Source organism: Panthera pardus, unplaced genomic scaffold, assembly GCF_024362965.1.
Source record: "Panthera pardus isolate Hobbes unplaced genomic scaffold, ASM2436296v1 HiC_scaffold_6, whole genome shotgun sequence".
Classification (NCBI taxonomy): domain Eukaryota; kingdom Metazoa; phylum Chordata; class Mammalia; order Carnivora; family Felidae; genus Panthera; species Panthera pardus.
The window spans coordinates 7,374,115-7,400,447 of record NW_026526991.1 but is presented as its reverse complement, the minus strand read 5'-3'; the positions used below and the strand labels follow the sequence as shown (position 1 = coordinate 7,400,447).

General features: G+C 63.9%; 1 protein-coding gene across 7 annotated transcripts in view; it reads right to left on the bottom strand.

Annotated features, from left to right (window-relative positions):
* The window catches only part of GRAMD4 (GRAM domain containing 4), a 72,396-nt gene that overhangs the window by 12,362 nt on the left and 33,701 nt on the right, over positions 1-26,333 (bottom strand). For 6 of the 7 annotated variants that reach the window (XM_053896037.1, XM_053896041.1, XM_053896039.1 and 3 more), the window contains exons 2-8: positions 25,696-25,906; positions 21,874-21,994; positions 7,352-7,472; positions 3,112-3,173; positions 1,140-1,272; positions 685-710; positions 42-133 (exon numbers count right to left, since the gene is read on the bottom strand). In XM_053896037.1, coding sequence (XP_053752012.1) covers positions 42-133; positions 685-710; positions 1,140-1,272; positions 3,112-3,173; positions 7,352-7,472; positions 21,874-21,994; positions 25,696-25,906 — 766 coding nt within the window. Of the gene's footprint in view, positions 1-41; positions 134-684; positions 711-1,139; positions 1,273-3,111; positions 3,174-7,351; positions 7,473-21,873; positions 21,995-25,695; positions 25,907-26,333 lie in introns of those variants that run through there. The other variant, XM_053896043.1, reaches the window with a different exon arrangement.

Below are 26,333 nucleotides of genomic sequence, written 5' to 3'. Positions count from 1 at the left end.
CCGGGGGGCTGGCAGACCGTCTCTGACCCCGGGGGACTCACGGTGAAGGCGATGGCGGACGTGTAGACGGAGTACCAGTCCGATAAGGCAGAGAGGTTCTTCACGAAGCTGGTGACGGGTTTGGCACCACGCTCTGGGGACAGAACGACCGCGGTGAGGCCGGCACTCAGGCACACCCCGGGGGGCAGCCAGCAGCGCAAGGGGCATGAGCGCAGGGGGCCCCGAACAACCTGGATTCCTGGGGCGCCTGACCGCCAGCTGGCCTCTCCCAGCCACCCCGGTGCCACCCACTGCGCACCATCCCTGCGCAAGCCGCCAGCTGGCCGCTCCCCCCCCACGCCTGTGCCACACACGGGAGAAAGAGGGAGCCGGGGTGGTGGGGGGGGGGGGGGGTGCCTGTCATCGCCCGGGGCCTGGCCAATACTTGGAGAAGCACCGCTTTCCACTGGGGCTTCCAGGCCTGGAGGGACACGTCCAGGCCCAGCTTGGGGACGGGCAGAGCTGGCCTCATCCTGTCCTGCTCCAGCTGGATGGCGGGGGGGGGGGGGGGGGGGTGGTGCTGGACATGCTGCTGACGGGAGCCTTGTTCCTAAGGAACCTCCAGGAACATCTTTCTGGAAAGACGTCCAGTTCAGCCCCGAGGCCCTGCTCCCCTGGCCCCACACGGCCGTGCTAGGTACTCACTTAGTCGCCTCATGTTTTCCGTCAACCTAAGAGGGAGGGAGAGAGAGGTGAGTGCCAGCACCTGCACAGCCGCGTCCCCACCGCCATGTTCCACTGCCACGCGGGGAGCACAGCATGACCTGGGACGCGGGGCCACCAGGTGCAGCTCACTGCTGATCACTAACTTGGGGGGGGTGTCACCTACGGTGCTGCCCCTCGTCTCCCGCCCACGTCCCAGAACCTGAGTCCCCGAGACGATGGTCCCCACACGCCTTGTCACGAAGCCCAGAGTGTTGAGCTGGGGGGGGGGGGGGGGGGGGGGGCTGCCTGTCACGTGACCCTGCTCCCGCCCCTGCTCCCTGGGGAAGGGCGCGTGGCCGTGCCCCGGGACCAGCCCTGGCGTCAGCCACTTTGTCGCTTCGCCCCGGGCGCTGGCCTGGCTCCCCCAAGGGCCCCTCCCCCCCGCAGGCCCCCACCTCCGGGCGCTGAGGGGCTCCTCCGTCTCCACCGTGCTCTCCTCGGGCTGGAACCGGAAGTCCTCCACGTACTCCCCAAACTTCTCGTAGAACCACTTCTGGACACGGGGGCACAGCCCCTGGCTCCGCCGGTCTGCGGGGAGGGGCTCCCGGTCAGGAACACGGATACAGTGGGGCGTGGACACCCTGACGCCGAGCCTGACCCGCTCCCGCCACGAGGCCCGCCACGGCCACCGCGGACCCCGTGGCGTCTCTGTTGTCACACGCCCCTCCCGGGGAGCAGCTGCAGCCCCAGCAGACGGCCCGCCCCCCGGGGACGGGGTCGCCCTCCCTTTCTCTCTCTGGCTGGGGGCTCACCCCCTGGGACGCCGTGGACCTGAGGGACGGCCAGGGAACGTGTGCGCCCAGGGGTTGTGTCCTGGCGGGGGCCCCAGTGAAGGACGCGGCCTTTGCCCCCCACGACCAAGACCTTCAGAAGGGGACCCACCTCACAGATTCAGAAAACCAGGAGGAAACCACGCACCCTGAGTGCTCCGCACAGAGTCACCCGCAGGGGGCGCTGTCCCGCCACAATTAAGGAGAGGGAGGGCAGGGACGTGGTCCCGCGTGACACTCTACCGGGCCAGGTCTGTGCACACAGAGGCCGCCCAGGCACAGGGAACAGAGGTCTCGGAGAGGAAAGGAACAGGGAGCGTCTGGGGGCCTCTCACCCCTCCCTGGAGCGGGACTGTGCTCAGCGCACGCAGAGGTGGGCAAAGCAGTGAATGCTACAGCCACCTGGATGGCTGGACAGCAGCCACGGGCAGTACGTGACCCGATGGGACCGCCTGCGTCCCCATGAAACCACACTATGGATGCTCAACTGTGAAATCCACATTCCTTTCATTTTTTTCCAGCCGTTTAAAAATGCAGAAACCTTTTTTTAAAACCGTGAAGTCAGACAGGAGGCTCCGGTATGCCAACCCCCAGGTCTACGTCGGGCCTGTGGCCCGGACAGGCTTCGGGCGCTGCTGACCCCTCCGTGCTGGCTGCGGGGCGGGGGGAACCACGCAGAGCACCTGTCCCCTCCTCCCACTGTCCCTCCCTCTGCCCACACACCGCACCGGTGACGAGGGCTACCGAGTGGACCTCGGCTGGGGACCCAGAGCGTTGGGGTCTTTCCGCCCTTCACTTCTCTGACACTCCCCACGCGTGTAGGGGACTCATCAATCACGGTGCACAGCCGGGACCTCGGGGTCTCTCCTGCCGCTTCTGGCTTGGAACCCGGGTCTTGAGCGTGGAGGGGCCCGGGGAGACGATGACCCAAGGGGCACAGCAGCCGGCCCTGTACCCGGACCGGCCTACCTGCACGTCCCCGCTGGAAGACAGGACCTGTCTGGGCCTCCACGTGGCGGGTGCCCCTTGAAGAGGCTTTCCCTCCTGGGTCTCGGTTTTCTGAGCTGTATGTGAGACAGGCCTGACCCCGAGGCCCTGCCAGCATGACTCTGAGCTCCCAGCACAGAGGGGGTGCTCACTAGTGGTCAGCCCGTGGGAACGGGTCCTACGTCAGGAGATGGGAGGGCCAGGCCCACCCCGGGGTCAGATCCCTAGACAGCTGGACAGAAAATCCCATTTCCTCCCAGGACATCGTTAGGAAGGACAAAGGGTAGAGCGAGATAGAGAACAGGGCTCGGCAGGCGGGGAGGTGCAGAGAAGAGGCTTCTGTGTCCTGACCCAGGGAGGGGCCCCCAGGTCAGTGGCCGAGAGGCCAGTGTGAGGACGACGCTCCTCGGTCGGGAAGGGCTGGAGCGGGTGCCGTGTGGCATCTTTACAGAACAATAAAATCACATCTCATTTGCTGTGACCGCTCGCCAGCTCACAACCGGAGCCGCCCACGGGGGCCCGACGCACGGAGACCCCGCGTGGGCCGGTGTGCCCAGGAACGGGCCCAACCCCCACCCCACCCCGGCCCGGCCGCCCACGGGGGCCCTACCTGCTCCGTTATTGACCTGGGCCTGCCCCTTCGGAGGCTGCTGGGCCGTCTGCTCCTCGGTTCTTAAAGGGAGGGGAGAAGGGGCAAGAGTCCTGTTAGTTCCAAGCGAGTCCGGGCTCTGCAAAGTCCTGGCACTCAGGGAGCCCACCGCACTCAAGTGTTCCTTCCCAGCAGCTGGGCTCCACTGGGACCTGACGGCTCAGACGTTGCGACGGCGTCCGGGCCTCACAGAGTCGCGTTCGTGACGGACACGCTTTTCTTGCTGTTTTTTTAATAACCGAGTAATCACTAATAAACATGCAACCCTTTCCTCTCCTATTAACACATCTGCTTTGTTTTAAGTTCATTTATTTATTTTGAAAGAGAGCAAGCGCGTGGGGGGAGGGGCAGAGAGGGGGAGAGACAGAATCCCAAGCAGGCTCCGCCCTCGGCACAGCCCCATGTGGGGCTTGGACCGTGAGATCCTGAGCTGAGCCGAAGGGTCAGATACTTAACCGACTGAGCCACCCAGGCGCTCCTAACACATCTGTTTCTTTATTAAGTTCCGAATAAATACCCCTTACGCTAATTAATTAGCATGCTAATGAAAAGACACTTATCGATGCACGTACTCAGCAAGCCCCGTACAAGGCCACAGGCTGGGTGATGCCCGTGCCAGCCACCTGCCTGGCTTCCTGTCCCTGCGGCCCGGCCACAACGGATCACGGCAGTCCCCCGGCCTCAGAGCCCTCGCCTGGAGTTCTGTCCACCTGCCAGACCCTGACTACTGATCTTTCAGCCAAAGGGCCTGATGGGGCTGGCCCAGCCCCCAGCCCCCGGGTGGTGCTTTGGCCGGGCCGCAACGCACTGTTCCTGTGGCTCCCAGGCCAGCAGGGACCCCAGGATGTGGGGAGGGTGGAGCCCCAGGCAGAACTCAGCAGGGGCTTGGGGGGCGGGGTGGAACACAGAGGACTCTTTCAAGGTAGAGATGCCAGGCCCGGGAGACCCTCAGCTTCGGGGAAGGACGGGGGGCGGTTTCTGCTCTGTTCACGTAACGGGATTTCACGCCACACTTCCGTGAACCGACCTGGTTCGCGGGCTCGAAAGCCGCGACTGGAATCTGGAGCAGGAGGCGCAGGGGACGAGCTGGACGGGAGACAGGCAGGGTGGGCGAGGCCTGCAGCCTCACTAGGCAGTGGGTAAGGAACACACGAGACAGAGGTGGAGTCCCAGAGAAGGGAGCCACGGCCAGGGAGGAGGGGGCCGGGCGGCCCAAACAGCCGTCCACGCCCAGAGCTCCCACCGACAGGGGTTTACTGGGAGCAGGAGAGGCGCCCAGGACCCGACGGAGTGCCTTCCATTCCCAGGCACGGGTGACGGCCTCAACACCAGGATGTCTCCGGTGAGCCTGGAGGTTCCGGAAGCCGCAGCCCACCTGAGAAGCGCTAACAAATGTGCTCCTGCCGAGCCCGGGCCCAGGCGTGCGCTGCCAAGGACACGGCCCTGCCTGAGCCACAGGTGGGCCCGGGGTCCGGGTGGCCGGTGGCCGCTTTCTGGGGCCCTGGGCTCGGTTTACACGGGCACTAACTGACTTTTCTAACACGATTACCTGCTAGAAACAAAGAGCCATTTCAACAGTAACGGGCTGCGTGCCGCCCCCTGGGAGAGGCCGGAGGACACGGGGGTGGGCACTCCGGGCGACACGTCCCACCAGACCTGGGCTGCTGTCGGTGCCTGTTACGTGCACGGGACACAGGAGGCGGCGGGCAGCGGGGAGATGGCGCATCGGGACATCGCAGCCTAAGACGTTGGGGCGCCCGGTCCCACCCGCAGCTCCCGGTCAAGGGGGACACCAACGGGGTGACCTCAGGGAAACAAGAGCCGTGTGACCTCGATCGGAAAAAAGGGGCCTTGGATTTGTAACACCCGTGGACTCACTCAAACGTTCCGGAACAACCTATGCTAATGCTTGATGATCGGCCAACAAGGCTGGAGTGGAATGTGCCTGAATTGCTTTTTGAAAATCCAATTTTCTGATCCACAACCCGTCTGAGGCCAGAGGGCACTGAGGCCCGGGAGGTTCCAAGTGTGATGCCAGGGCCGGGCGCCAGGCTCACTCTGCCCCCGACCCTCCCTGGGCTGGGGGGGTCCATCTCACCCCACACACAGAGCAGCCCCCACCAAGGCTCAGTATGGCCTGGGGCCCAGCACAGGAGCGGCCCGAGAGGAGGGCCCGAGGCCGGGGTCCCAGGCAAGGCCTGGCCACAGACGGGCACAAGGCGGTGAGGGCGGTGTTTCCACGTGGCTTTTGGACCGCGAACTGGAAAAGGCCTTTGCCTACTGATAAATAAGCTTTAACCAAGATGGTTTTTCAGAAATTCTCTTTAAAACCAAAACAGAGGTTTACGTAAACCTAATCCCCAGGTTTCAATCCTACAACTCATCTGCAGCTTGGGGGTGTGTGTGTGTGTGTGTGTGTGTGCGCGCGCACGTGCAGGGGCCCCTCCACATGCTCACCCAGCAGGGACGGCCCACGGCCACCCCCACACAGACATCGAGGTGACGGTGCAAAAGGTCATCACTTGTGGGACGCACAGCTGGTGAAGCGTCAGACTCTTTGATTTCAGCTCAGGTCACGATCTCACGGTTCGTGAGATCAAGCCCCATGCTGGGCTCTGCGCTGACAGCACAAAGCCTGCTTGGGGTTCTCTCTCTCCCTCTCTCTCTCTGACCCTCCCTAGCTCATGCTTTCTCTCTCTCAACATAAACAAATATTAAAAAAAACAGAGAGAGAAAGAGTCATCTCTTGCATGAAACCTGCTTCTCCCTGTACCTCCCCCTTCAGGCCTCAGTTTCCAGAAGGTTCCTAAACCCCACCCTCACATAAAGCAGGGGAGCAGCCCCACGAGGCACCCCAGGACCCTTAGCTTCCTGGGTCCTGGCCTGGATGTTCCTTAACTATAATCACCCAGCTGGCCCCCAAGCAGACCTGTGGGAGACTGGTCCCTCTGCATCCTCAGAACTGGGAGGGGACTTTGGTGAAGGGCTGGGGAGTGAGGCCGGGCGGGGGCTGGGAAACGGACAGAGCAGACACGTGGGCAAACACCACTCAAGGCCACCGGGGGGACTGCAGCCTCCAGCCAAGGGCTCCGGGCGAGGCTGGACCCAAACACGCATCTGCCCCAGACAGAAGTGCGTTCTGTCGGGGAGACGGCGCTGTGACGCGCCACCGAAGGCTGGCCGTGGCCGGCAGGCTGAGAAGGCACCCGGGGACAGGGCCAGTCCCTGGATCTCCCAGCATCCGTCCAGGTCAGGTGACTCACTGCACCTCTTTGCATAATTAAAACGTAATTGAATCTTTGCACGTCTACAGATTTCCACGTAAGAAAGTTCAGCATCAGGTAAAGTCCTGGCTGAGGCCCATGTGCCGATGTCTGGGACGGGGCCCCGGCCGCAGAATGCAAAGTAGGGTGAGTCCCTCCCCTGACAAGCTCGAGGCCTCCCCCCACCAGGGAGTCCCGAAGAACCCCGAAACAGCCACACTGACCTGCGGGGACAGGCAACACAGCCCGATTTCAACGCTGCCCAAAAACACACACGAGTTGTCCTAAACGCCTGCAGAGCAGGGTAAAGACAGCCTTCCTCCAAAGACAGCCAGGTGCCCCCAGCTCCCGGGAGCTGACCACCAACGGGTAAGACCTGAGAGGAAGCCAGCGTCTGGCCATCGCCTTCCCACCGACTAAACCCCGTGCACGGGGCACCTGGAGCCTGGGGGGGATCCTCGGAACCAGAGCTGGTGACGACACTCGGTAACAACAATGCACTCGCCCACCCCACAGAGGAACCAGCTCTTGGCGGGGATGTCCCAGCAGCGGCCTCGTCCGCCAGGCCGCCAGCCTGCAGGGACAGGGAGAGCACGGGTCTCCGAACGTACAAACACCCCCCGGAATGACCCGCTTCTCGCTGGCGGCACCGTGAGGCAGAGGCCCAGCTCTCGCGGGCAGAGGTGGGGGGTGCCGAGGGGGCCACGCGCCAGGGACAGCTCCACCCACAGCAGGGCCCACACCATCCCCCCCAGAAGCCGGGGCGTCACCTCCAGAGCGGAGGGGCGCTGCCGGGACGAGGGTGACCCTCCGCGGCGGGCGAACCCCGAGGTCGCTGCGTGCGGCAGGTGGCTCAGGAAGGGGTCCCGACCCCCGTGGCGGCTCAGGGGCAAGGAGGCGCCCGCGGGGGCAGCGGAGGGCCTCGGCCCCCTCCTCACCTGGCCTTCAGCACCTCCTGGACCTTCTGTTCCAGCTCCATCCGCCGCTGCCGCTCCCGGTCCAGCTCCTGCCGCAGCATCTCCGAGTTGGTTTCTTCCCTCAGCTTGCGGAGCTCCTCCTCTGCAGGGAGACAGCTGCGAGGTGACCGTCGCCCGGGTCCACCCTGCCCCTCGACGGCGCGGGCACCACGGGAGGGCTCGGACGCAGGGGTCGGCCACCGGCTTCGGCCTTTCCCGGGTGTCCCCACGCCGGCCCTCCTGCCCGCCCCGCGGCCCATCCGCACTACAATGCCCACTGCGGAGCCCCCGCGCTTTCCGCCGGGCTCGATGTGCCCCGAGTGCAGCCTGGGCCGTGACCTCACGGGGGAGCCGGAGGAACCGGCGCGGCCACAGGCGGGCCCTGCCTTCTGCACCGTTCCTCAGGAGCAGACCCTGTCGGCGGGCGCCGCCCAGGAGCACCGGGCCCCGGCTGTCTCTGCCCCCCTCAGAGCGCCTCCCCCACCGGGTCCCCCACAAACGCCTGGGGAGCGACAGCTGGCCGCGGGCAACTGGTTCAACTCTCGAGGGCTGTGCCGAGTCTCGTATCACAGCAAAATGCGAGAGTCCCCCTGAAAATCCTCGGCTCCTGCATTTCCCTGTCGCGGTGTAGAAGGCTCGCTCGTTTCTGAGCGGGACACGCGGTGGCCCTGCTCTCGTCACAGCCCCACGACGGCACGGAGCTCGGCCGTCTCCACTCTGCCCCCGGACACCAGCCCTCACTTCTCAAGGCTCTGCATCGCCTCCTAGAGGGGTCGCCACCCGCCGGGGACAGACGGACCGCACAGGTGTGAGGGACCGAAGACCTGCCTCCTCGCGGGGCTGGGCTGGGCTCCCCGCATCCAAACAGGTCACGGCTACCTGCTGAGAGACCCCGAGCGCCCTGCAGGGAGAGGCAGGTGCAACGGGGACGCGGCCACGGCAGCCCCCGACACGTGCCGTGGCCCGGCCACGAGCCCCCCCAGAGAACACGTCCCGAAGAGAGACGGCTCCCCACGCCGACGGTGCTGCCGAGGCCGAGACCCGGGAAGAGCCTCCTCCACAGGCATCTGCTGGGGGCCGATGATCCCACTTCCCCCTTTTAGTCAACGGTTAAAGTCATGAAACAAGTCTGCTGAGCTGGGGCCCGAGCAAGACGGAACAGAGCGGTGGGGAGGCCCGCGCTCGCGGTCACCCTGACGGACGGGTATCTCGCCGCTCTTCACAGGACCAGCGCGTGGCCTCGCGCACCAGGACACTTGTGACAGAGAAGTGAGCCACACAAAGGCTGGCCCTCTGGGGACCCGGACAGTGAGAACAGCCCCGTTCAGGGAGTGAGTCCGAGGGGTGGGCGGGCGTCGCGGGGCACGTGTGAGCGGGTGAGGGGGGTTGGCGCCGAGGAGAACTGAGCCCTGTGGACTCAGGAAAAGCCACACTTGGCTCGAGTCCTGGAAAGGTCTTCCTGAGACGCAGGAACGCGACCGACTAATTCACCAAAATCGGAGGTGCGGCCTGGAGCCGGGGAAGAGCCAGGACCCCCCCAAGTCTGACCAGTGGCGGGAGTGCAGGCCTCCGCTGCCCCTCGCTGCCAGTCATGGTGAGACCCTCGCTGGCCTGGGGGGAGGGGGGGCCGGGGAGGGACCGGGGGAGACCCAGAGGCTTCCTTTCCTGTCCTGGCTGCCTCCCCAGACCTGGGGACACAGGGCTGAGCCCGAGCCCCCGAAATTCAGGCCAAGGTCAGCACGGCAGCCGGAGGCCCCAAGCGCAGACTGGCTTGCAGCAGGACGGTGCGTGACGGCAGGGCTCTGTGTCCAGAGGGCACACGGGCAGGCCGAGAGGCCCAAGGTCAGAAGACCCTCCCGCCTCGAGGGTGCCTGGCCACACCTCCTGCCTGGGTTGTTCGCAGCTCGCCGGATTTCACGAAGAACACGGGTGTGCGAGGGCCGGGGCCCACCTGCTCGGTGAGCGTTTGGAGTGCGCGAGGCCCTCCCGTGCGTCTAACCCCGCTGGGATCCGCCCGGCTCCGGGCAACTGCGCCCAGCACCCTCCAGCACCCGCCGGCCCCTCCGGGCCCCTCCTGCTACTGAGGCCTGTTGGGAGAAGGTCCCGCATAGAAAGAGGACACGCCAACGCCACAGGGAGCGGTCCCTCCCAGCTCCCACGCAGACCCCCTCAGTCCCGGGGTGAAGCAGGGTGGCCCCCACACAGCTAAGTCTCCCCAAAGACTGAGGCCTCTGGACCCACTGAATCTGGACACAGAACAGGCCCCATGAGGGGGGCCGTGCAGAGGGGAGAGGAGAGGGTGGTCTCTGCCCAGGTCCAGAGAGCCACTTCTGAGTCAGAGCCAGCAACGGGGGCCAGGCAGCAAGGGAAGGCGGCCAGGGAGGCAGGTGACAGGAGCACGGAGCCCCAGCTCCAGGGCTGCGGGAAGCCCAGCTGAGCCCCGCCCCCCCGGCCCTGCCGAGGCAGCCGCGTGTCCCCGCTCACGGTAGCCAGCCAGGTTTATGGCAAAGGGGTCCTGTGCCAGGCACACCGCCACACACACTGGGACTTCTGCACGTCGCCCCAAACCCACCCATCCTCCTGGTCCCAACTCTTACCCTGGTTCCTAACTGGCCCCCTTACACCCTCCAATCCACCTCTAAACAGCACTCCTGCCGCCGTCCTGCCTGAAAGTCGGCAGGGGCTTGCGATGAAATCCAACCACTCAGCGAATCCCTCCAAAGCGATGCCCCGCACTCCGCCTCACCTGCTGTGTCTCACTGCTCTTCCCTCGGCTTTGCTCTTTGGGTCCACGCCACAGGGATCGCCTTTCAGAGATCAGCCCACGGTCTGACCCTGCCCCAGGACCTTCGCACATGCTGGTGCCCCCTCCCTGCCCCTCAGTCTCAAGGCACCATTTCCCCTCCCAGAGCAACCTCCCTGACCGCTCCCCACACATTCAACGTGGCATTTTGTCACTTCCCTCATGGGTTTGCTCTAACAGGAACGTGGGCAACATGGGTTCTCCTCAGGGTGCTGGGAGGGGATTCCTAGAGGGGATGCAGGTCCACAGATCAAGGCTCAGCAAACGTGACTGCTAGAAACACAGCACGTTTCTAAGTCTACACTCGCGCAGGATCCCCTGGCTCGAGCCCACAGTCCCCGTCTGTCCACTGTCTGTGAAGGCCCAGGGCCCAGCCTGGCCCAAGGAGAAGCCAGGAAAGGCACGGTGAACGGACAGCCCAGCGAGTTCTCAGGCAGCAGGAGCAGACGTGTCAGCTGCAGGGCGCACACACCGGGACTGGCCAGGGGCCCGACGGCGAGGACACCAGTGGTGAGGGAGGGGCCGCTGCCCCGGCACGAGGCCTCCGGCCCCCGAAGGACACCGGCACCCTGTGCAGCGGACCTGCCAGCCCCCACGCGTCAGGCCTCAGCCGTCCCCAGCCCTGCACCGGGGCTCCCGGGGACCCACCCTGAGGGCTCAGGAGGACTGGGAGCCCCCACCTGTGGTTTCCGGGCACACACGGCACCGGCTGGGAGGTGCTCGGGCGACCGGGGACCCACAGCTTAGCACGTTATCGGCCCGGGAGCTCCGGCCTCCACAGAGACTTCCACTCGGCCCCACTCCAAGCCCAGCTGCCCAGAGAGACCACCTGCTCGCACACAACTTCCTCAGCAAACGCCCACTGTGCGCGTATCATGCACCAGGCTTCGTCAAAGGGAACGCTGCCGTGATGAAGCAACCGCACCCCGGCCGGAGCAGGCATCAGGTGGCCCCTGTGAGCACATCTTCTGTGTATACCGGCCCCAGGGGGCTGGCCTGGACACGGCTCCCCACTGGCCCTTGGGCCCCTTGGGAGGTGGGTCCCGACACAGGTAGGGCCCGGGGACCCTCTTCCAAGAGGGCGCCCGCACCCCGGCAGTGGGAGAGCTCTGCCCTCCCGTGTGCCTACACAGCACTGCCCAGCCTCCTCCCACGGCACTCGCTTCGGAGCAGTGTGGTCCTCCTGCGGTGGGCCTGGTCTAAGCAGGTGCCCGGTCAAGACTCACTGGATAAGCCAGTGGATGAACCTCGGGGTGAGCCTCCACGGGGTCCTGTCCACCACGTGCTGACGGGCAGACAGCCCTGGACAGGGGTGAGGGCACCTCTCCCCCGGGGGAGTGGCCATTGGCCAAGTCAGGTACCCCGGGGGCCACCTCACAAGTGCCCAGATTGGGGTGTTCTCGAGCTTTCCCATCCCAACACCCACACGCACCCCAAAAACCTCTGTGCATCTCAGCTCCGTCTGAAGGTCAAGGCAGCTGCGGACGCCTCCCCCATCCACAGGCAGTCAGCCCCTCCTGCATCATTGGCAGGAAACCACACTTTACTTAACTTGGCCGCCCCCGAGCTCCCTCCCCCAGGAGGCCAACCTGCGGAAGCTCAACACGTGGCTGGGTTCCACCACGTGGCAACTGTGGGCCAAGCCTACGTGGACACGTGTGGACACCGAGATTCCGCCCCACGAGCCGCCGGTGCGCTGAGCAAAAAAAGACACACTCACCATCACAGGTGGTTTCAGAGACGCGGGGCAGCCGAGAGCCAGGTCCTCTTAACACCCTCGGGGGTTAAGGCCCCTCGGCTCGGCCCTGCCCTGCCCTGCCCTGCCCAGGATGGAGGCTTGGGACCTCAGCCCCGGACTGGCCCCCGGTCTCCTGGCCTCCCCGGGTCGGCGGCCCCCTGCGGAACAGAGACGAACGCACCCCCGGCCCTCAGCCCCGCGCCACAAAGCCCCTCCCGCCTCCAGCCAGCGCGGGGCAGCGGCTCAGTTTCACACCCTAGGACGCAGCCAGGCAAGTCTGCCCGTCCCCCTTCCCGGAAAGGACACGTCCACCTCTTCCAGCGCCTCCTCTGCTGGCGGCACAGACACGTCTGGATAAATAAACCCAGCTGGCATTTGGGGCCGTCTCCCTCCCGTCCTCTGAGCGAACAGCTCTCTGCAAGGCCACGCGGCTCTCTCCCCCGAGCCTGAAATACCGACCAGACCCAGGGAGCGTGGGTGTTCCGGCCTGTCCCCCCAGCTGGTGACATATTTAGGTCAATCACAGTGCACGGGGCACAGGACACAGCAGCACAACCCTACCCACCCCCACCGCCCCCCCACGGCCATCGATTTCTCCCTCCTCCCTTCCCGCTGAGTGGCAACTTCTGAGCCGGTCTCGCTCCACCCAGCCTCCCCTGGGGGCCGCCTCTGACCCCGACGCCCTCTGACCTCAGAGCCCAGACCACAGCCTTTCCAGCAGCGACCAGCCTTCCTTCTGCAGAGCCCGGGCCCCGGGCCTGGACACTCGGCTGCCAGAGCGCGAGGCTCCCGGGTCTCAGCACGGGACCACCTCACATGGACTCCATCGTCACGTCTCCCCTGACCCTCTGTCTCCCTCTCGCGGGAGTTGCTGTGATTAACCAGACTGGGCACACCGGGTAACCAGGATGGCCCCCCTCTCGGATCCTTAACTCAGTTACACGTCCCTTGGGCCACGAAGGTGACACGGTGGCAGGTTCTGGCGATGAGGGCGCAGACACTTTTGGGGGCCAGGATTCCGCCCCGCATTCCTTCCTGAGACAAGACTGCGTCCAAGGAGGCCCTACTGGGCCCCGGGAGGGAGGGACGGGTCCCTCCTTCCACCTGCCCCACGGGAACCCACAGGTCACAAAACACAGAACGGACCCCTTTCCTGAGTCAAATGGCCCTCAGGAGATGCAGCGGCCCCAGCAGCCCCCTCCTCCCACCCATCTCCTCCCCGCCTCTCTCCGGGCCCCACCTGAAGCGGGATTCGAAAAGTGCCCCACCAGCCCTGACCACGAGAGCTCTGACTCTCTGAAGTCCCGTCGTGAGAAGTACCCGCACAGAGGACATCCGGTCGCCCACACTCCCACAAGCCCACGCCCTACACGCGCCATTTTGGTGCAGCATGCGCTCAGGCTGTTCGGAGCCCCTCTCTGCCTCTTCGTGGGGGTGCGGCCTGCCTCACGGGCCGTGGGAGCCACCCTTGCAGGGGGCCAGATGCCCATCAGTCCACAGGCACCAGCGGCTAAGTTACAGGCGGGGTCCCCAGGAGCGGGAGCCACACCCTGGCACATGAGACCACCAAGTCAGGGCCCTGCGGGGCAGGAAAGGCGGCCGCGTTAGAGACCACCGGGCCCGCCAGGGTCACACAGTGAGGTCCCCAGCACAGCGATTCGCTCCCTTCCAAGGACTGGTGTGGCCACGGGGGTGCCGCAGCAGAACGCTGGGGGCAGCCGGGAGCCCGGGGGAGGCTGTGGGAGCCCAAATGCCTGCCTGAGGAGGGAGTCTGAATCCCCAGACCTTCTAGGACCGGGGGTGCACCTGGAAGGCAGGAGTCTGTCCCAGAATTCGTGAATTCCCTCCCTGCACGGCTGTCCAACGGGGCCCCCGTGAGAGCGGCGGGCACATGGCATGATGCCACCCACTCCCGTGACAGCCGTTGGGCAGCAGACTCAGGGCAGGCGGAGGCCCGGGGGTGTGGTGAGCCCTGAGGACGCTCGGACTTTCTAAGCCTTGGCTCCCTCGTCCCAAATGCCCCCTCCTTGCAGCGGCAGGGTCCACACAAGCCAGGTCCTGCTCTAGTGGGGGCGTTCGGGGCCCCTTACAGAGACTGCTGACCGCTGCTTGCCAAGGGACAAGGCAAAATGAGCTACAGACGTGGAGCCCCGAAAACAGCAGGGTGTGGGAAGGCACCCCGTGCAGGGCTCGCGCACAGAGTCCAGCAGGCGCCCCCCCCCCCCCCCTCCCACCGAGCCCGAGAGGCGGGCAGGGTCGGCAAGCTGACCGGGGACTCCGGGCACCTCCTCCACTGCCAGCCCACGGCCACCCAGACTCGGAGGGACAGAGAGAGGACGCCCTGGGCCATGCCCACCACACACCCAGACAGCGTGGGCCACGGCCCAACCCGGCGCCCCAGCCTCCAGGGGAGTCACTGGGAGGAAGGAACCAGCTTCCAGGCTATTTTTAAATGTGTAAAAGTAGAACTCTCAAGCAGGAGTCCTCCTGGCACAGAATCCAACAGGCCCAGCCACAGCCAAAAATAAAAATCAAGTGATAATCCTTAAATAAAACTCCTTCCCACCGGCCGGGCCTGCAAACACAGAGACCGCTGGGAAAGCTGCTCCCGCTGGCCACGTGGGAGGCAGCACACCTGGGGGCCCCAGGCTCCGCCCCCACCCTTCCTCCTCCCCTGCAGCCTGCACCCTCCCCACCCGCAGCCTGCCGGCCCAACTCGCCCGCTGGCCATCGCCTCGGACCTTTCTAGAAGGCAGAACCACGTGCTCCCCACAGTGACCAGGTATCAGGCTCTAAGCCGAGGGCACACGGCTACTTTAAATGACCAGCAAAAAAGCGCCCACGACAACTCCCTTCCCCCTCAGCTTCTCCCGGAGAAAAACCGTTCGGGATGGGCAACTTCCGTCCGCCCAATGTCTCTGACGTGGACTTTGCTTACTGTGGTGCCACCAACGGTCAGCGACCGTGCTGTCTGGCCCTCAGGGGGCGGCACCTGCCGTGCTGGGCTGCTCAGACACCGGCTTACCGCAGGGTTAGGTCCCTCTTGGGAAACCAGCTGGAGTTTTGGGGGATTCTTTCCATGTAAAATAATAAGAAATAGGATCTCATCCAGGGTTTTGACCCAGAACAGCTGTCTTTCAGGAACCGACAGCCCCTCAGCACAGATGACGTGGCTTCACGTGGCCGCCCGAGGTCTGGGCTCTGGGGCCCCGGACTCAGAAACAGAAAATGTGTGTGTGCCCATCCCTGGTCCCTCTCTCTTTCCCCCCAGCACTTAGTGCCCCGCAGCTGAGCCCGCCATGCCCAGCCCTTCCCCACAGCAATGAGCTATTTTCTAAGCACCTGCACCCTGCACAGCTCTGGGGTGGGGGTCGCCGGGACTCTGCCCCCAACAAGGCAAGACCAGGCCCCGAGTCTCCGAGTGGGTGAGCTCACCAGGGAGCAAACGTGACACATATAAAACACATGCTTAAGGACCAAACACCAGACAGGGTGAGAGCAGGGAAGGGCGTATCTGGAGGACCTGAGCTGTGGTAAGTGCCCGCTGGGACCCGGAAGGATGTGCAGAAGCGTGCCCGGTGGAAGGAACAGTCTGTCTGTCCACTCGTCCATCCACCCGCCTACCCACAGACCCACACATCCATCCATCTATCCGCTCACCCGCTCACTCACCCTCCAGCCATCTATCCATTCACCCACTCACCCACTCATCGGCCCATCCATCCGTCCACCCACCTACCCGCTGACTCATCCATCCACTCACCCACCCGCCCACTCACCTACCCATCGACTCACGCATCCACAGACCCGTCCGTTCAAATACGCACTGAGCACCCACAACCACTAGAGCACGAGCCTGAGCTGTGGGGATACGTAGATAAGGTGCCGGCCACCTTCACTCTGTCACACGAGAATCCGGCTCAGTAGGGGAGACGCGACGTGAAGTTCCCACACGGAGCTGGAAGAAAGTTGGGGCAAGCCCACGTCACAGGGCGGCCCGCTGGACCAGTGTGGCCTCGTCCGTGGGGGTCTCGGCAGGAGGGGACCAGCCGGGGGGGCGGCAGAGGGCAGGGAAGGCGAGGTGCCGTCCTCACGCGGGAGCTCAGGCACGCCAGCGTAAGCGGGGTCCCATCCTCCGGCCTCCTCACCGCCCAGGGAGCGGGTGAGGTGTTCAGTGGGTGCATGCGGAGCGTCAACAAGAAAGCTCCCAGAGCTCGCGTGGCTCCTGACGAAACACATCCCACGGAGCTCGGTTCTGTCCTCTTCCAAAGTGCCCGTCAGAGGACACTGCCAGACCCTGGACACGGAGCCATCAAAATACCACACGGGCAGGCCCGCTGGAGCTTGCTCCCTGACTTCGCCCCCCACCCAAGAGTCCCGCAGCCCTGGGTCCCACGGGGCGAGCCCAGCACCGGCAGGCTCCGGGGGTGGCTCCTCTGAAGTAGGAGCTGGGCAGGCGGGGCGCTCAGCCGGGCACTGAGACGGCCCTGCCTGGGGCGGGGGGAGCCGGGCTCTGTGCCTGTCGAGGAGTCGGGGCCCAACATCCGCAACGAATAATGGAAGGGCAGATTCTCACCGGGAGTAGAAGGGATCCGGATCTGCCTTCCTCTTCGCCGAACAGCACCGATTTAACGGCAGGAGCAGAGTCAAACCAACAAACAAAACGCCAGACTCCCAGATGGACATCTGTGGGCCCACATCCACCACCACGTGGCCAACCCCACACCTAGCCCTGCAGCCAGTAGGCCTGGAACGGGGCCTCACCTTGTCTGGACAACTCCCGCCCCCCTCCAAACCGTAAGCAGGCAGCAGGCAGCTCCCAACGCCCCTGCTGGCAGAGGACTTTGCGGGTGAGAAAGCGCTTGCTGGCTGCTCAGAAACTTCCCTTCCCTCCAGGGCCCTTCCTTGAAGTCTAGGCATCAGAGAGAGATGCTCCAGGCCACGGGAGTGAAACCCTCTCAGGCGGGAAACAGACAGCCACGCTGACCCGCCGTGGCTCGGAGCAGGAAGGGGCGCACCGGGGCTCAGAAGCAAAGGGCGTCCTCTGCCCGGCCGCACCCTGCATGAGCTAACTGCCGTCTGCCCATCTGCGTCCGCCGGGAACCCACATGCATCTGGCACTGGGTGGCGTCGGTGGCCCAGCAAGCACGGTCCCTACACTGTGGGGGCTCAAGACCCCAGGGTGGGCCCCCCAGGGAGGATTCCACAGGCCTTCGCACAACACAGAACCCGTGCACGGGTCAGGGAGGTTCAGGCTTCGCCTGGCAACCAGGAAGCCCCCAGGCCCCGGAGGCCCCGTGAGCATTTCCTCCAAGAGCCAAATCCCACCCCAAGTCCCTTTCGGAGAGAATCTCCTTTCCCAGGGCCCACACCCAGCAGGAGGTGGAGAAAGGCACAGAAACTGCGGACCACTTACTGTGTGCTTGTGCTTAAAAAGCAGTAGCAACCGAAATGCATCTCGGGCTAAATGCAAATGCACGATGCTTTTAACTTACTTATGCACTTCTTTAACAAATTTAGGCTCCTGCCTCCAGTCACGAGCCGGGACGCATTTCCAACTCACAGTCTCCACCCTACGTCATTTTCTCTCAGGAACATTTGTACTGTTCAATATTTCATAACCGAGAAGGCCGCTGCACACTCGGGCTATTTCCTCCTCCCCACAAAGAACAACAGTCTGCTTTCTGGGATAATTGAATGGAGTTTTCACACCGGCCACTTAGGCGTTTTGCAGGGGGGAGCTGAGGCCGCGAACGGGTGAACGTCCACAGCCGGCCGCTACCCGGCGGCCGAGTCCAGGACTAGAAGCGTGGGTGCCGACCGCAGACCCAAGCTCCCCCGAGCCCACGTCAGCACCCCTCCTGCGGGACCGGGGCACAGAGGCCGGTGCGGCAGCAACCCAAAGTACCCTGTGGGTCTCAAGGATGCCGTATGTCCTCTCGTGCACGCTCTGCTCCCCCAGCTACTGAGTGGGAAGAAACGGCAGAGGAAGAGATGGGCTCTCCTGTGCAGATTCCAACCCGACCGAGTTTTTCTGCAATTAATTCCTCCACCCACACGACCCAGGACGTTGTGCCAGATGCTCGACAGGAGCAGCCTAAGGACCGCCTGAAACTATGAACCTGGCCGGAGGAAAGAAACTCGCCACCCAGGGCACAGGCGGTTGAACCCCGCCAAAGCCACACAGCAGGTGTAACGCGGGACAGGGACGCTGTCCAGGTACCATTCTGGAGGGACCTCCGGGAGGCAATGGAAACGGGAGAAAGTGAGACGGGGATAACGTCCATCTAAGGAGGAAGTTAAGAACGCACGTGTTTGTTTCTACAAACGAGTCAGTGGAAGCATAAAGCATAAAATCAAAAGACACTGGTTACCTATAGAGGAAAAGAAGGAAGGGGTGCGCACAGGAAGAGAAACCGATTTCTCTGAACATGCCTGGACTCTGCAACCATGCGAGCAATTTTAGACGACTGCAAAAGCAAGTTCGGTTCTAACGAGAACTCTTTACAATACGCGTCACGGGACAAAAGGACACAGCATCACACCTGGGACACTCTTCACCTGAGTCTCATCCTGAGGGAACATCAGACAAACCCAAACTGAGGGACGTGCACTCTTCAAGAACGCCAACATCAGGAACCACGAAGGCAGGCCGTAACCGCTCCAGGAGACGGACCGAAGAGACGGGACGCCTGAACGTAACGTGTGACCGGGGACCCTCTTCGGCTAAAAATTACAGGAGAGCACGCTGTGACAGACAGTGAGGCTGCAGCAAGGCCTTCGGTTAGATAATCGTGTGGAATGGACGCTAATTTCTGGAGGTCGGTAACGGTACTGGTTCGGCAGGTAAGAGAGTACCTGCTTTCAGGAAACACACACAGGAGAGCTCCAGAACATCACGTCTGCAGAGGACCACGGGCAGGTGCATGGAAGGAAGGACAGGTGGGTGCACGGACGGACAGATGGACGGATGGTTGGGAACGGGACAGACAGGCAGACAAGCACGGTAAAATGTTGAACCTTGGGGACAATCTGGCTGAAAAGACTACAGGGCTCCTTTGTATTATTCTTGTGACCTTCCTGCCAATCGGGAATCGGGTCAAAATAAAAAGTGAACGGAAAACAAGAGTCATCTCTAAAAATCTAAATCACTCACGAAAACTAGGATTTTCAGCCTGAGAGATGAGAGAACAGTCTGACGAGGTCGAGTAAAGACCCTGGGACGGGAGAACAGGGTCTCGATGGGAAAAACCGCGCACCAGCACTCGCGGCAGCCGAACGCGGAGGCAACGCAGGCGCCTGTCAGCAGATGGACACACAGACACAATGCGGTCCAGTCACACAGCCGAACGGCGCTCAGCCTTGCACAGGAAGGGGGTGCTGCCACGTGCTGCCACACGGCCACGCGGATGAACCTGAGGACATGGCGCCCGACCCCAAAACAAACACTGTAGCTTCCACTTGCATGAGGTCCCTGCAGAAGCCCAACCCCCAGAGACGGACGGAAGGACGCTGGCTGCCGGGGCTGGGGGAGGGGCACGGGGACTTGAGGTTTAATGGGCACAGGGTTTCAGTGTCACAAGCTGACCACACGGTGACGGGCGTGTGGCACCGCGAACGTGTCAACACCACGAGCGGTGCACGTCAGATGGTCACGATGGCAAATCTTGCGTTATGTATATTTTATCACAGTTTTTTTTTAAAGGAAAAAAACGAAAACCCCAGGTATTGGATGTGAATTCGAATGATCTGTGTGAACTCAGGACGCCCTACCTCTGCCCACTGGAAACATCTAGAAACAGTGACAGCAGCGAGGACCCCAGAAGGCTTATTTAGCTTCTAAACACCACTCTCGACCGAAAGGAATCAGGAGAAATGGCTAATTCCAGGACGGGGGCAAGAGATGACGAAGAGCCCGGAGCATCCGTCACACCAGAGAGCTCACGGAGGAGTGGCTGACGTCGAAAGGACTCAGAAGCAAAACCGAAGCACCACCCAAGGCCCAGAGGTGGGTCTATCTGGCACCGACGGGCAGCAGCGACTCAGACACGTCAGCTGTGTTTAAGGCCATGATCGCATGAGGACAGCAAAAAACCCACAAAAGCCCAACACCCTCGATGGTCACCTTTGGGAGATGCTCTAAGTAGGGAATCAGCTCATTATTCTGAAAACCAGACAATAAAGGAAAAAAATTCAAGCATGTATCCTGCCTCTGCTTATAGGAACCATCCCCGGGAGCAACCAAGTAGTTAGGTTTTCAGAACTACGTCGGTGAGTAAACGGAGGACGACTGGAGGGGTCGGGAATGACCATTCTGGAACGTCCAGGGCACGGCGGATGGAAGCCATGACACCCAAGGGCGGACACCACCTCAGGGAAGCCGCCACCGAGGGAGTCCTCCCAGAGAGCGCCCCGTGTGGAGTCCACGGGGACGCCCTGAGCTAGGTCCAGGGCGGAGGCCCCGCCAGAGCTGGCCTGGTTTCCTCCACGAAGAGCAGAGACGCAGACAACTGGCAACACAGGAGCCTGGAGAGACGCGCCAGCCGCTCCACGCGGGGCCTGGGTGCCGTTCTCGGAGTTGCGGAAAAACCGGCAGACAGTCGGGGAGATCTGAGCTTAGGACAGGGGTCTGACGACGTGAAAAGTAACCTGATGTTTCCAGTTGTGAGTATCAGACTCACGGCTTTCGTTTTTAAAACACAACGAGCTGCCTGCTGAAAATACAGACGAAGGATGGGAGGCTGGCGGGAACCCGCCTGCCGCGGCCGCCTCTCGCTGGAGCTGACGGTGAGCGCGTGAGACGCTCTACCTCTGTGTCTGTCTGAAATGTTCCTAGTTCAAAACGAGTGCCCACAGCTGCCACCCCACGGCTGCCAAAACCGGCCCGGACGGTTTCGCGACGTGAGCTACCCAAGAGTAAACCAGAAGCTCTTTTGGCAAAACACTGAGGCCGGACCCGAGGGCTCCCCGCCACGGCTCAGACACCCGCTGTCACGTGCAGGCGAGGGCCCCCACGTGGCTGCAGAGCAGGGGCGCCCACGGCTAGAGCTCAGTGGACACTCAGTGTGTGGACCCCGAGGGAGAGGTGTCCGTGGGCCGGCAAGGGCACAGCCGCTGGGTCCGGAGCGCGGGAAGGAGACAGGAAGGGAGGGGACCTGCCCGCGGACCCTTCCTCCTGGACCCAGTGGCTCCCGGCCAGGAGGCCGCGCCTTCCTCCCTGTATCGTCCCGGCAGCTGTAGCTGCCACCGCGGCATCAGCCGTGGAGGCTCCATGCGGCGCAGCGGGGTCACACGCGTGGGCGCCGGGGCGAGTCTGCCTGCTTCCGACCCCTCGCCGGCGAGAGGGCTTCCCCGGGGAAGGTCACCCTCCCCAGCCCTGCGGTTCCCGTCTGCAGAGCAGGGAGACAGAGGGAGGCGGGACGTCAAATGAGATCGTGTGTGCGAGGACCCGGGAGACGCCTCCGCAGCAGTTTCTACCACTGCCACGCAAGAGGCCACGGCTCGCGGCAGCGGGGAGGTGTGGTTAAGCTCGCCGATGGCCCAGATCCCGAGGCGTGCGGCCACCTGACGACGAAATCCTCGGGCTCCCCCTCCCTCCGCGTTGCGACAGCAAACAGACCAGAGTGGACAGTCTCCGTCTCTTCGCCACGCTCTGACCCGTTCTGAGCTAAGTGCTGGAAATAATGCACCAGATCCCCTGAAAGCATCGGACTCTCCAGGGAGCCTTTTATCCCTTCCCGGTGGCGTCCCCCTCACCCCCGAGCAACAACATCGCAGCTGCGCGGACAAGAGCTCGGGTCTTAGTGGAGCAGCAGAGGGAGCCTCAGGAAGCCCGCGCCCACGGGGCCAGGCCCGTCCCCACCACGACCGAGCCCAGGGACAGCGGTCACGGGGCTTCCCCAGCCCAAACAGCCTGTGCGCTTCTGCGGGACGGCGTCCTCCCATCCCCCCACCGGTACTCACGTAAGAAGTGCTTTTCCAATAAGGCGATCTCCAGGTGACCTTTGATCTCATTTAATCGGTCAAACTCTGTCCGGTTAAAGTCCTGGACTCCTGCAGCCATGATGAGGGTCCCCGGACCAGCCTACAAAAGACACACACCGAGACTCAGAGGAGCCGCCTCGAGGCGTCCCGCGTACACGTCAACTGGTTCTCCGAGGGGTACCCCGAGGACCCCTCATCTGAAAGGGCCAGGCCCGCAGAGCCCCCGGGAAGACAAGGAGGGCCTCTGCCACGAAGCGGGTATCCCTTCACCTCAGCTTCACCTGCCGGTGGAAGGGACATCTTCAGCTGCTGGTGGAGCCCAGGCGAGGTCAGCTTTTAGGAAGGATTAAAAAAAAAAAAAAAAAACCCACGATGCTAAGCCTCTTGACGGCCACAGCACTCGGGCTGCAGAGGGAAGGAAACCACAGAAACCCAGGCCGGCCAGCGCGGCACCCTCCGGAGAGGCGGGTGAGCCCAGCCACGAGACCTGTCCCCCTCGCGCCCCAGAGCTGGAGTGACAGGACTCCGGGCCGGCGGGGTGGGCACGTCCACGCGCCAGGCTGCGTAAATCTGCAAGAACGGCGGCTCCCGAGGCGAGCGAACTCCGGACCGGGGCCTGTCCCGTTCCACGGAGGGCTAATTAAAACCACTGCCTGACGTCCCCAGGGGTGCGGGGCAGGCTCCGGTTACAGATGACCGCGGCCCGCTGCCACTCGCCCGGGGGCCTGGCACGGTGGCCGCTCGCCTCCTGCTGACGGGAGGGGAAGGGGTGCAGGGCAGGCCGGCACAGCCAGGCCCCCACCCACCGGGCGCACAAGGAGCGCTCGGCTCACACACTGGACCCTTCCACGGTCGCCCCCACAGCTGCATCCTGACGCTGGCCTGGCCAGAAGCAGCAGCCGTGCGTCCCCCGCGATGCGACGGGGGAGGATCGGACTCCGGGCTGGGGGAGGGTGGAAGGGGACCCACAGCCCGGACAGGGCTCGACAGGCCTCGTGACCCCTCCTCCATAGACACAAGCTGCCTGCTCCAGGCCACACCCCAGCAAGGAGATGCTGACGGCGGGAGGCCAACGGGTCCCGTGGCTGCCCTGACACTTAACCTGTCGGGACTTTCTCGCTTCTGGGGCGTGAGTCCCCCTGCTGACCTGCACCCCCCACGGCCTGGCAGCAGTGGACACGGGCACTGGGGATACTTCCAGCTGCCCTACCACGAGGAAGAAGGCGCATGCCTGACCCACTCACCCTGCAAACGAGCTCGACCCTCCCCTGCCCGCCCCTCCCCCTCCCCTCCCCCACCCCCATGACGGCCAAGGCAGCAGCCACACAGCGGAGGGCAGAGGCCGGCCAGGAGAGGCGGCTCCGCACCGATGAACGCTCGACTCCATCCCATCCGCCAACTCCTCCCCCAAAGCGAGCAGGATGACCCCCAGTTTATGGGGCCACGTCTGAAATGCTGTGATGCGGGTCAGGCTCTGGGATGCTGGAGTCGAGGCCGTCTGGAACTTGCCCTTGTGCTTCCAGAATCCCCACAGGGCCCCCTCGGGTCTAGGAGAGCCAGGGCCCCTCAGGGTGTGGGGCAGACCGAGCCGAAGCCCAGTGGACAGCGGGAATGGGGAGGAGCGGCTCCGGGGAGCCGAGCGGCTGGCCGGGAGCACCGATGGGGACGGTGGGCCGCAGGTCTGAGCCCCTCTGCGAGCCCCTTCAGCTGACCCCTTCTCGGACCCCCCCCCTCCCCCCCCGCCCACGCCCTTGCCCTCAATCACCACGTCCACTTGTCTCCTCTGCCCGGGACACGGAGCGAGAGCAGCCAGTCACAGAAGGGCAGGTGCTATAGGCTTCTCTCACGTGACGTCCCTGGAGGAGTCGCGCACAGAGACAGAGCGGGTGGGTGGGCGCCAGGGGCTGGGGCACGGGTAGGAACAGGGCTTCAGTGTGGAGAGACGATGGCGGTTCTGGAGGCGGACGGGGGGTGACAGGCTCAATGCCGGAGAACAGAACACCCGACCGCGGCTAAAATGGGGAGTTCTACGTTAAGTATGTTTTACCACAGTAAGAAATCTCAAGTGAAGAGAACAAAGTCTAAGCACGGAGGTGTCCAGCCTCCCTCACAGCAAGAGCCGCGCCATCAGAGCCCCACTCTTCACCCGTCAGGCCGTCAGAGCAGAAAGCCTGAGGACGCCTGAGGACGCCTGAGCCGGTGACAGGCGTGGGACGTGGGCCCTCTCAGGCGGCCGTGGGAACCAACTGTACCCCGCAGGAGGGCGGCCTGGTCACAGCCACCGGGACGACGGATGCCGTGGACCCAGCACGCCCACCTGGGGGACACGGGGTCACGGGTCACGGGTCGCTTCAGTGGGGAGAGCTTCACGTGTCGATGGCACAACCCTCGTGGGAGCCCAAGCCCAGCGCCCCCGCCACGGACAGAGTCCCGGTTGGCTGTCTGTTCACACAGCCCCTGTGCCCGCCACCCCTCAGACCTCCCCGCACCCTCAGGCGTGACCTCAAAGCAGGGCATGGGCACGGCTGGGTCCCGAGACCCTCCGCACCATCGGCCACCACCCCCACGCAGGGGCCGTGCTCTAGGACGAGTCCGGGCCTCTCTGCAGACAGCACCCAGGGCAAGGCGGCTGCCGCTAAGCCCCAGCAGGATGGACAGACGGACGGAGCACGGAGCCAGAAGACTGCTCTGCAGGATCCCTATCACACCCCAGGGCGAGCTCAGACCCGCGCGTGGGGACTCATGCCCCCGAAGTGCCCCCGGCACACTCGACCCGAAGACCACCGTCGGAGCCGTGGCTCCCGGCGCCCGGGGGGCACGGGCCAGAACGGGGGACACACCGCCTTCCTTGCAAGACAAGCCCGTGGCGCTCTGCATCACGTGTACCAGGACACAAGGCAACAAGGGACCCTGCGGCTGGAGGAGCAGCTGGGGGACCGCGGCCCACACCCCGGCAGGCTCCCCTCCCGGCTCCGCAGCGCCCGGCCCACCTGATCAGGCAGCCCGGCTCCGAGTGAATTATTCAGTCCCGCCAGGAGCGGACTCGTAGTCCCCGTTCTGGTCTGAGGCATTAATAATAGAGGGAGCCAGGGAGGACGAGCACTCACAGCCCACCCCTGGAAAGGAAACTAGCTCGGGCGCTCAGAGGAGAAACCAGCAGACCGCCAATATGGTCCCCCACGCCAGGCAGGATGGCTGTGGACGTCTTCCCCGGCGACGGGGAGGCCTCAGGCAGCGGTGCCCACGACGGCGAGCCCCGCGATCACACCTGGCCAGGGAGCCCGCCCCAGCCCCCGAAGACACACAAGCTTCCAGAAGGCAGGGCCCACTCAGGCCTAGTTCCCACCGTAGCCACGCTGTCTAGCTGCCCCACTAAAGGGCACCCTGCTGACGGGCCCACAGCGGTTGACGAGGACCCAGCCTGGGCTCGGCCAGCTGCCGAGGGTCGGGAACGTCAGGCTGGGGTCTCTGCCTCACTTCCGCACCAGAAGTCGGCCAGCCACCCAGAAAACCAGTGAGGAAAGAAAAGAAATCCAGCTGCTGGACAGACCCGTGGTGAAGGCAGGCTGTCTGATCCTCAATCGGCAGGGGGTATGAACCCCGGGCACTGAGGGCCGTTCCAGGACAAGATGAGGACAGAGGGGAGGCCAGCCCGGGCAGGACGGGGCTGCCCAGTGCACGCTCTGCTTGGCCACCTGAGGTCGGGGGATGGCCCCCAGGCCTACACTTCTGGACACGGGGACGAGGCCAAGCAGAGCAGGGGGCGTTCCCGCTGCCAGGAGGCCCGCACAGCATACTCACAGGGTCCCTCAGCTCCTCGCTGTCCCGGGGCGAGGTCCGAGGTATTCTCAGGGGAACTTCATCTCCGCATTCGGTGTCCGAGGCATTTGGAGACTCTGCTAGATCGAGGAAGTCATCTCTCTTGTGACCTCTGAACCTGATTTTGTCCAGCCTCCTTAGCATGTTCAGCACTGAGCCTCTCTGCTTTACCTTAACATGACGGTCGGGGTCCCTGCAAGAGAAGGGGGGAGGCTCGGTCACTCGCCTGCCGGCCACCTGCCCACGTGACACGCCCAACAGCCTGAACACACGGTTCTCCCGCACACACCTCGGTCCCGTGGCCAAGCCCTGTCCTCAGGGAGCGGTCAGTCTGGCTTTTCAAGGAACACTCGGGACCCACCGGCTCCCACCTTGCACCCACCAGCCTGGGTCCCTCCATCACCCCCACTCAGCTGGCCAAGCTCCTACCACTGCCCCCGACCGACGTCATCCCCCCCCGTGTACCCCACAAGACAGGAGGAAGCCAAGTCTGTCAGCAGGACCTTCCCGGCCATAAAGACGGCCAGCCTGGTGCATGGGAGGCCAGAGACCCTGGGTCTCATCAGAAGCCCTCCTAACCAGCCAACCATCAAGGACGTGGTCAGAGCTGTGGCTCCACA